This window comes from Triturus cristatus, chromosome 6 (assembly GCF_964204655.1).
Source record: "Triturus cristatus chromosome 6, aTriCri1.1, whole genome shotgun sequence".
Taxonomy (NCBI): Eukaryota; Metazoa; Chordata; class Amphibia; order Caudata; family Salamandridae; genus Triturus; species Triturus cristatus.
This window is the reverse complement of record NC_140589.1, coordinates 28363755-28374614: the sequence shown is the minus strand read 5'-3', so window position 1 is coordinate 28374614 and position 10860 is coordinate 28363755. Positions and strand designations below refer to the sequence as shown.

General features: G+C 45.7%; 1 protein-coding gene across 3 annotated transcripts in view; it reads right to left on the bottom strand.

Annotated features, from left to right (window-relative positions):
* Window positions 1-4506: 4506 nt before the first annotated feature.
* The window catches only part of LOC146813676 (E3 ubiquitin-protein ligase TRIM39-like), a 457192-nt gene continuing 450838 nt past the window's right edge, over window positions 4507-10860 (bottom strand). For all 3 annotated transcript variants that reach the window (XM_085610175.1, XM_085610176.1, XM_085610177.1), the window contains one exon: window positions 4507-5190. In XM_085610175.1, the coding sequence (XP_085466301.1) occupies window positions 4628-5190 (563 nt within the window). In that variant the 3' untranslated portion in view covers window positions 4507-4627. The remainder of the gene's footprint in view (window positions 5191-10860) is intronic.

Genomic DNA, 10860 nt, shown 5'->3' with positions numbered 1-10860 from the left:
GGTGAAGGTGAGGCAGAGAAAGGAGAGGGCGAAGCAGAGAAAGGAGAAGGTGACCGTGTAGCAGAGAAAGGAGAAGGTGAAGCAGAGAAAGGAGAGGGCGAAGCAGAGAAAGAAGGTGACACAGAGCAAGAAGGTCAAGTAGAGAAAGGAGAAATTGAAGCAGAGAAAGAAGATGAAGCAGAGAAAGGAGAAGGTGAAGCAGAGAAAGGAGAAGGTGTAGCAGAGAAAGGAGAGGGTGAAGCAGAGAAAGAAGGTGACATAGAGAAAGAAGGTCAAGCAGATAAAGTAGAAGGTGAAGCAGAGAAAGAAGATAAATCAGAGAAAAAAGGTCAAGCAGAGAAAGAAGGTGAAGCAGAGAAAGGAGAAGGTGAAGCAGAGAAAGAAGGTGAAGCAGAGAAAGAAGGTGAAGCGGAAAAGGTGGAGCGGAGAAAGGAGAGGGTGAAGCAAAGAAAGAAGGTGACACAGAGAAAGAAGAAGGTCAACCAGAGAAGGTGAAGTAGAGAAAGGAAAAGGTGAAGCAGGAAAGGGAGAAGGTGAAGCGGAGAAAGAAGGTGAAGCAGAGAAAGGAGAAGGTGAAGCAGAGAAAGGAGAAGGTGAAGCAGAGAAAGGAAAAGGTGAAGCAGGTATGGGAGAAGGTAAAGCGGAGAAAGAAGGTGAAGCAGAGAAAGGAGTAGGTGAAGCAGAGAAAGGAGAAGGTGAAGCAGAGAAAGGAGAGAGTGAAGCAGAAAAAGGAGAAGGTAAAGCAGAGGAAGGAGAAGGTGAAGCAGAGAAAGGAGAAGGTGAAGCAGTGAAAGGAGAGGGTGAAGCAGAGAAAGGAGAGGGCGAACTTGAAAAAGGAGTAGGGGATACAGAGAAGGAAGGTGAAGCAGAGAAAGAGAAAGTGAAGCAGAAAAAGGAGAACGTGAAGCAGAGACAGGAGAAAGTAAAGCAGAGAAAGTGAAGCAGAGGAAGGAGAAAGTGAAGCAGAGAAAGGAGAATGTGAAGCAGAGAAAGGAGAAGGCAAAGCAGAGAAATGAGAAGATGAAGCAGAGATAGCACAAGGTGAACTTGAGAAAAGAGAAGGCGAAGCAGGGAAAGGAGAAGGTGAAGCTGAGAAAGGAGAGAGTGAAGCAGAGAAAGGAGAGAGTGAAGCAGTGAAATGAGAGGGTGAAGCAGAGAAAGGAGAAGATGAAGCAGAGGAAGGAGAAGGTGAAGCAGAGGAAGGAGAAGGTGAAGCAGAGAAAGGAGAGGGTGAAGCAGAGAAAGAAGGTGACACAGAGCAAGAAGGTCAAGTAGAGAAAGGAGAAATTGAAGCAGAGAAAGAAGATGAAGCAGAGAAAGGAGAAGGTGAAGCAGAGAAAGGAGAAGGTGAAGCAGAGAAAGGAGAGGGTGAAGCAGAGAAAGAAGGTGACATAGAGAAAGAAGAAGGACAAGCAGATAAAGTATAAGGTGAAGCAGAGAAAGAAGATAAATCAGAGAAAGAATGTCAAGCAGAGAAAGAAGGTGAAGCAGAGAAAGGAGAAGGTGAAGCAGAGAAAGAAGGTGAAGCAGAGAAAGAAGGTGAAGCGGAGAAGTTGAAGCAGAGAAAAGAGAGGGTGAAGCAGAGAAAGAAGGTGACACAGAGAAAGAAGAAGGTCAAGCAGAGAAAGGAGAAGGTGAAGCAGAGAAAGAAGGTGAAGTAGAGAAAGGAGAAGGTGAAGCAGAGAAAGGAAAAGGTGAAGCAGGAAAGGGAGAAGGTGAAGCGGAGAAAGAAGGTGAAGCAGAGAAAGGAGAAGGTGAAACAGAGAAAGGAGAGGACGAAGCAGAGAAAGGGTCAGGTAAAGCAGAGAAAGGAGAAGGTGAAGGTGAAGCAGAGAAAGGAGAGGGCGAATCAGAGAAAGGAGAAGGTGAAGGTGAAGCAGAGAAAGGAGAGGGCGAACCAAAGAAAGGAGAAGGTGAAGCAGAGAAAGGAGAAGGCGAAGCAGAAAAGGGAGAAGGGGAAGCAGAGAAAGGAGAAGGTGAAGCAGAGAAAGGAGAAGGCGAAGTAGAGAAAGGGGGAGGTGACGGTGAAGCAGAGAAAGGAGAGGGCGAAGCAGAGAAAGGAGAAGGTGACCGTGAAGCAGAGAAAGGAGAAGGTGAAGCAGAGAAAGGTGAGGGCGAAGCAGAGAAAGGAGAAGGCGAACCAAAGAAAGGAGAAGGTGAAGCAGAGAAAGGAGAAGATGAAGCAGAGGAAGGAGAAGGTGAAGCAGAGGAAGGAGAAGGTGAAGCAGAGAAAGGAGAGGGTGAAGCAGAGAAAGAAGGTGACACAGAGCAAGAAGGTCAAGTAGAGAAAGGAGAAATTGAAGCAGAGAAAGAAGATGAAGCAGAGAAAGGAGAAGGTGAAGCAGAGAAAGGAGAGGGTGAAGCAGAGAAAGAAGGTGACACAGAGAAAGGAGAAGGTGAAGCAGAGAAAGGAGAAGGTGAAGCAGAGAAAGAAGGTGAAGCAGAGAAAGAAGGTGAAGCAGAGAAAGGAAAAGGTGAAGCAGGAAAGGGAGAAGGTGAAGCAGAGAAAGAAGGTGAAGCAGAGAAAGGAGAAGGTGAAGCAGAGAAAGGAGAAGGTGAAGCAGAGAAAGGAAAAGGTGAAGCAGGTAAGGGAGAAGGTAAAGCGGAGAAAGAAGATGAAGCAGAGAAAGGAGTAGGTGAAGCAGAGAAAGGAGAAGGTGAAGCAGAGAAAGGAGTGAAGCAGAAAAAGGAGAAGGTAAAGCAGAGGAAGGAGAAGGTGAAGCAGAGGAAGGAAAAGGTGAAGCAGGAAAGGGAGAAGGTGAAGCGGAGAAAGAAGGTGAAGCAGAGAAAGGAGAAGGTGAAGCAGAGAAAGGAGAGGACGAAGCAGAGAAAGGAGAAGGTAAAGCAGAGAAAGGAGAAGGTGAAGGTGAAGCAGAGAAAGGAGAGGGCGAAGCAGAGAAAGGAGAAGGTGAAGGTGAAGCAGAGAAAGGAGAGGGCGAACCAAAGAAAGGAGAAGGTGAAGCAGAGAAAGGAGAAGGTGAAGCAGCGAAAGGAGAAGGTGAAGCAGAGAAAGGAGAAGGCGAAGTAGAGAAAGGGGGAGGTGAAGGTGAGGTAGAGAAAGGAGAGGGCGAAGCAGAGAAAGGAGAAGGTGACCGTGAAGCAGAGAAAGGAGAAGGTGAAGCAGAGAAAGGAGAGGGCGAAGCAGAGAAAGGAGAAGGCGAAGCAGAGAAAGGAGAAGGTCAAGCAGCGAAAGGAGAAGATGAAGCAGAGGAAGGAGAAGGTGAAACAGAGGAAGGAGAAGGTGAAGCAGAGAAAGGAGAGGGTGAAGCAGAGAAAGGAGAGGGTGAAGCAGAGAAAGAAGGTGACACAGAGCAAGAAGGTCAAGTAGAGAAAGGAGAAATTGAAGCAGAGAAAGAAGATGAAGCAGGGAAAGGAGAAGGTGAAGCAGAGAAAGGAGAAGTTGAAGCAGAGAAAGGAGAGGGTGAAGCAGAGAAAGAAGGTGACATAGAGAAAGAAGGTCAAGCAGATAAAGTAGAAGGTGAAGCAGAGAAAGAAGATAAATCAGAGAAAAAAGGTCAAGCAGAGAAAGAAGGTGAAGCAGAGAAAGGAGAAGGTGAAGCAGAGAAAGAAGATGAAGCAGAGAAAGAAGGTGAAGCGGAAAAGGTGGAGCAGAGAAAGGAGAGGGTGAAGCAGAGAAAGAAGGTGACACAGAGAAAGAAGAAGGTCAAGCGGAGAAAGGAGAAGGTGAAGCAGAGAAAGAAGGTGAAGCAGAGAAAGAAGGTGAAGCAGAGAAAGGAGAAGGTGAAGTAGAAAAAGGAAAAGGTGAAGCAGGAAAGGGAGAAGGTGAAGCAGAGAAAGAAGGTGAAGCAGAGAAAGGAGAAGGTGAAGCAGAGAAAGGAGAAGGTGAAGCAGAGAAAGGAAAAGGTGAAGCAGGTAAGGGAGAAGGTAAAGCGGAGAAAGAAGGTTAATCAGAGAAAGGAGTAGGTGAAGCAGAGAAAGGAGAAGGTGAAGCAGAGAAAGGAGAGAGTGAAGCAGAAAAAGGAGAAGGTAAAGCAGAGGAAGGAGAAGGTGAAGCAGAGGAAGGAGAGGGTGAAGCAGAGAAAGGAGAGGGCGAAGCAGAGAAAGGAGAGGGTGATGGTAGAGAGGGAAGAGGGTGAGGAAGCAGAGGGTGAGGCGGGCATGAGGGCGGCGTGAAGCCGAGAGCACGAAGTGTGAGTCAGAGAGTGAAAGGGTGGTGCAGCGGAGAAAGCAGAAATGATAAAACACATAGGGACAAACACGCAGAAATACAGAGTGAAACGAGTGGGTACCACCCAGACAGTGAGTTGAGAATGCTGCTCCTCGTCTACTCTGCATGTCCAGACCCGGCTCTCAGGCCCCGGGAGATGCAGGGCAACCTTGGTCATCTTTATGGGACATCCGTGCTTCTTTCTGACCCTCCCAGATCTCGAATCCTGGAGCCGGGCCTGCCTCCCCTCACCCTCTAGAAATAAAGGAAGAGAGATGGAAGAAAACTGCCTGGGGCCGCTGGATAATGAGGAATGTCCTTTTTTTACAAGACGTCTACCTGGTGACAGTAAAGTATTGTTTATTTTACATAATATCTTTAACATCTCATGTCAAATGACATTATAGAGGGCTGCTTTAACCAGCGTCAGTGACGTTACATGTCATCCCCGCACCTCTCTCACCCGATGCTGCTGACGGTCTCTTCACTCCCCCCCGGCAGGACCCGCAGCGCCCCCGCATTCCTCCCTCCCACCTTGAGGGATGGACTGAATAAGGGCCGCAGGGTGGGGGGGAAGGGGGCCCCGGAGAAGGTGAAGAGCAGAGACCGGTCATCCACATTGTACACTGAGAGCCTGCCCGCCTCATAGTCCAGGAAGAGACCCACAGCCCTGGGGGGCACACGGGGGGTCAGGAGGGTGGGAGGGGAGGTGAGAGCTTCATATTCACCATCTCTAAGAGTCACTGTCCAGAATCCATCCTCAGGTGATGCTGTGATCTTCCCCTCCCTGTTCACAGCCTCGTCACACACCCCCAGGGTCCAGCGCGTCTTGCCCCCCACCTCCACTTCCCAGTAATGCCTCCGGGAGCTCAGCCTCTCTCTCCCCAGGACAGCGACGACAGGACTGAATCTCTGGGGCGAGTCGGTCACATCCTGCTGATTGTCTCCGTCTCTCACGCTCCTTTCGGCCTCGGACAGGACGAGCCAGGGACTCGCAGTGTCCGGATTCAGGGTCACCGCAGCTGCAGGAGACAGAGAAGAAGAGATCAGTTTTTTTATGGCTTCTAGTTTATTCTGGGGGGCAGTGGGGGCTCCCAGCCTTTCGGGTCTTTGCCTTAAGTTATTCTCGCCTGTGCTGGGCTCCCCACAGGGGTCAGACTCCTTATGTGACCCTCATATTTCCTTGCAGCAGATGTCACTGGTACATAACATTTGTGTATTCAGAACAGGCCCCTGAGCTACATTTCTGTATTTTAAAATAAAGAGTTTTTGACAATCCCAGTGTCTGTTTTGTAAATTTCCAAATCATGATTGCCATTCCGCAGAAACGGATCCCACAGGATAAAAAGAAATGCGCAGAATTCAAACATCTCGTGGAACATCTCGTGGAAACATCTCAGTGTTTCCAGTGTTTTAAACCCCGAAATCCTTATATTGTGCTGGTTAAAGTGAATGTCATGAGTGCGGTATCAGCTTCCATCACATCCTAACTTGAAGGAGGTTGAAAGCACATAAAATAGGATAAACACTCTCTCCCGCTAAAATGCCCAAAATGTTGGTTTTCTGACACAAGTCTGTTTTTTCCTAAAAGCTGGAAAGATGGTGATTTTACATGCACACTAAATGAGCTACCCAAGATTTTTTTAAATATTCATAATGTATCCCTCCCAACACTGCTCAGTATAAATATTGGACATACACAAAAATGTAACAGATTGCCCTCACACACCACCAGGTATCATGCTTCATCTTAGGACAACACACGCTTTCCAAAAACCCGGTTTGATGGTGGGCGAGCCTTTACCTGGAGTCAGAGAGGCAATTCTAACTAAGAATGGACCCGTGATTGAAGTGTGTTAAAAACCAATGTGGCATCCTCAAAACAATTTATTCGCTAGACATCACACTTGGTGTTAAAATCAATTGTGGGGATAAGGGGATTTAGTACCCCATCACCACTGTTACCGTCAAAATGTTTCTGCCTTGTGTCTCAGGTGAGTCCGTGGCTTTCCTTAGGAAGGCCATTCAGGATCCTAGTGAGGCAACCATGCATTCAGCATTGCCTCTAAGAAAGAGTGTCCTGTGTCTACCCCTTAACTATTTTGGCTCTTAAATACCTGTGGATTAGCTAGAGTACTCTTAACAGTCCATACTCTGTAGATAGGGGAAACATTACAATGCATGTATGATTGTAAGCATGCACAATTCACATGCTTCATGGTTTTGTGGCACTTCACACTTCAGTTGTGAGACAAGCTCACAGTCTTAACCCAATGATGGGTCTTCTACTCCCCATGGAGGACAGGCACAGGGACCCCTGTAGTCACACTCTAAAGCATAATAAATTTGAAGAAAGCATGCACACCCATTCACAATCACACACATTCTGGAATATCGTATCCCTCAGCTGGTTCCACCTCCTACTTCTTCAAGGTGCATCCCTTACGATCAGCCTAGATGCGTCTGCTCCTTCCTCCCGATATGTGTGGAATGGAGCGGAGGACACGTTTATAAGCTAACGTTGTCCCGCAGGAACAGGTATTTACCTGTACCTTAGTGGGAGGAGCCCGGCGTTCTAGAAACAGTGCGTCTTCCCTCAGGAGCTGGTCTGGTCTATATGTCATTCCGCAAAGTCAGTCGCCGAGTGCTTCCAGGAGGAAGGCTCATGGGGGTTATAGGTTCTTGATGTCGGCGTCATGTGCAGGATCTCGATGCGCGTAGCTCGAGATTGCACATCAAAAATGTATGTCTACAAGTGTGTTCTTACACATTATCCGAGATTGTGTTCCAGTGGTATTCACTTTACTATCCAATAGGATCTTATTTAATTGAATCATGGTGCCCAATATCAAGCAGCTTTCGAGGAGTACAGGTTTCAATCTACTAGGTAGCTGATGAAATAGCATTTTCGTTTAGACTAATCTATTTATTGTCACCTTTGTTATACTTGGCAAATTAAACCTACATATACTCGGGTCCATGTGTATTTTATAGTTGAAATTGTTTAAATATATTTGTATTGGTCATATAAACTCATGTGAGTTGTAACCACAGGATCTCATCATTCATTCCCTTTCCCATGATGTCAAGCAGCATACCCATCTTTGCTCGTGAATCAGAAGTTTCTTCTCGGGGTCTGGGGAGTTGATGCTTACTTTCTCTAGGACCACCCATGTTATGTTTTCACTGTGATTCTGGTCGAGGTAGTGGCGCATTAGATTAGTATTGTTCCGTTTGCAGCGTATGGTGCTTTTGTGTTTGTTAAGACGCACTTTTCTTTTCAGTTTGGTCATTCCAACATAAATTAGGCCACATGGGCAGGTAATCAGATATAGAAACTTTTCACTCTTGCCATTGGTCAATTGTTTTAGGACCCACGGTCTCCCTGTTTACATTTCCACCTCTTTAGTTACTTTGGTGAGCTGGCACGATACACAATTGCCACAAGGGTAGTGGCCCACAGGTGGTTGGCTGTCCCACAGTGTTGTCAGCAGAGGTCCGTGTGAAGGTGGTGTCTTAGTGTGCACCAGCTCGTCGCGGAGATTGGTATTCCTCTTGAATGCAAAGAGTGGGGGAGACCATTGTTTGGTTCCTCCGTTTAGATCTTCCAGTTTTTTAATAAAGTTCTGGACATTGTTTGAGATAGATGTATATGTGGTCACACGCACGATTCTATCACTTTCCAACATCGCTCCCCTGTTGTTGTTTCTTGCTATCTTCTTTGCCTTTTTCACAGCTGTTTTGGGTAGGGAAGGGCCACCAGTTTTTGTTCCAATGTACTAACCTGTGACTCAAATGTCTCCAATGAGGAGCAATTTCGTCAGGTTCTCAGAAATTGACCCACAGGTAAATTCTGGCATAATTATCTTGGGTGGAAACTCTCATGCAAGAGTAGGCTGTTCTGGTCTGTTGTCTTATTGTGAACCTTAGCGCTGATTCCTCCCTTATCAATGGTGATAACTAGGTCCAAGACACTGCTTCTTTCTTCCACACAGTGTGTGTAAATTTCAGGTGTCTGTCTCTAGTATTGACCCACTCTGCAAACTCAATGGCTAGTTGTTCATAATACATCATCGATGTATCTGCGGCACAGTTTGATGTGGTCTTTGTATGGATTTTCCTTGGTGAATTTATGGTCCAACTCAAATGGATGTACATATAGGCAGGTCATACTTGGGGCATAGGTACTCCCCATATAAGTTCCACGCACTTGATGGTATATCACCCCCTCGAATTCTAAGAAATTCTCACTGAGTGCCAGTTCCGCAGATTTCATAACAAAGTGTCTTGGGGTCATACAGTTCCACTCTTTTCCTGTTAAATGTGTTCAACCGCTTCGAAGGTTCATCTCTGGGGGATGCTCGTATACAATAATTTGATGTCCATTGTTATAAACATGTCGTCAGGGGTAGTAATCTCCATATCTTGGAGTAAACACAGGACATCCTTAGTAGTTTGTAAATATGAAGTGGATGTTTGTACTATTGGTCTTAGAAGCTAGTCACAAAATTGCGATAAAGATTCTAGGAGTGAACCAATCCCTGAGACTATTGGTATGCCTCGGGCGGCAACCTATGTTTGTGGATTTTTGGAAGGGTATAAAATCTTGGGGTTTGCGGTTTTTCAGCAATCAAGAACTCTGCTTTGTGTTTGGTAATCCAATCCTGGATTAGTGTTTCCTCTACCAAGGATTTGATCTTATTAGCAAGTCTTGGTGTGGGGTCAGTGGGAAGAATTTCATAGCTCTCCCCGTTCGATAGTAAGTGGAGACATTCGGTATCATACATGACCCTCCCTGTTGATGGCCCCTAAAAGATGGTGATTTTTAGCACCACAAACCCTTTGTTGATACTATTTGCCGAAAAAAATAGATGCTTTCTTCTTCAGCACTTTTACCCATTTTTCCATTAAAAAACCAAAATGCAGCTGTATGTTGGCTACTTTCTCGGTCTCCTCCAGAGGAATCCACAAACCCTGGGTACCTTTAGAATCCCCAGGAAGTTGGAAAAAAAGGACACAAATTTGGTGTGGATACCTTATGTAGAAAAAAAGTTATGAAGCCCTAAGCACAAACTACCCCAAATAGCTAAACAAAGGGCTCAGTACTGGGTGAGGGGAAAGGCCAAGCTGTTAAAGAGTTGCAAAACTACAGGGAAAGATTGGCAGTTTTATTTGGGCCTTGAAGGGCCCCTGTATATCTTGGAAATGATTGAGGAGAAGGGGGGATTGGCACTTCCTGACCTGTTGATATATGGTTATGCCTTTCACTTCAAGAATTGTCGGATGCTGTTAAATAAATCTGATGATTCTGCAATTGGTATTCTCTATGGAGCAATGCTCAGTGTGTTGAGGGATGCCCAAGAGCAATTTCTTTTTAAAATTGGGGACCCAAAGTTTTTTAAGAAAGTAAGACTGAAGATTTTGTTGGAGGGATTGAAAATTTGGTTCCTTATTTGGAAAAATCTAGGAGTAGCGTACTATTCTGCCAACGCCCCGATATGGGGCTCACCAGGAATCCCGGAGTGTTTACAAGATCTGCTCAGCCTACAATTGAAGCATGCGGGAATTTCCTGTTGGGTGGGATCTGATGTTGGGAACTGATTTGATTGGTTGGGAAACTGTGAGCTTCTGTACACAGGGTCAACTAACCAGATTAAAATTTTATCAACTTTCCGCGTGGTGGGCGAGTCAAGACTGGGAGGAGCAAAAGGACGATTCCTGGTTAAATCAAGCAATAAAACCTGGTACCATTAAGAAGGAGGATGCTTTGTGGTATCGAATGTTGGTAGAAGCAGAAGATGACCGAGAGAAGGACATTCAAATGCTCTGGGGTGACGACTTAGCAAATGTGAATCTGACTGAGGCCTGGATGGCTTCATTTGCATTGCTCCAGGAGATAGTTAAACCTGCCTTTCTTAAACGCAATCATCTTTTCACTCTTTACAGGGTCAATTCGTCCCCAGCATAATTAGCAACATTTTCAGAAATACAGTATGTTTGCCCAAGATGTCGAGATCCCTCAGCGGACGACCTCCATATGTTTTTAACATGCCCAGAGATTACCAAATTTTGGACTGAACTCTGTACATTTTTGTTGGAAGTTACAGGCGTACAGGTCAGGGTAAGTCCTTTACTTGTATTCTTTGGAAGTTGCCAAGGTAGTATCCCCGTTACTAACAAGAATGGCGTAAGATTTATCTTTTATGTGATTTTATTGGGGAGACGGGAGATCTGCAGACCATGGAAATCAGGTGTTCCACCCCTTTTTCAGGAATGTAAAAAGAACATTATATCTATAAGTCAACAGGACATGGCATGCGACTCTAGTAGTAGGGAAAAGATATGGACTATGTTGGTCGATTAGAGTCAAAAATCTGGGGGCCAATGATTAAGCCAATAAATAGCTGTCGGTCCTGTTTCCCTTCATTTGTACGACATACCAGAGAAGGGTGGAAGTGGAAGCAGCTTGATTTTTTGAGTGGAATGACTCTATCCCTGGCCGGTCTCCGGCAAAGGGAAGGGAGTATTGCCAACAAGTAATTTGGCTGAATGAGGACACAAAAAAAAAAGAAAAAAAAAAGCTGTTAAAGAGTTAAACCTATATGCCTTCTCTGCTGAAGGATAACACTGAGTGCTCTTGTATATTTATTATTCGCATGAGAAACCTTGACCCCTGCCTGGTTGTAGGAGTA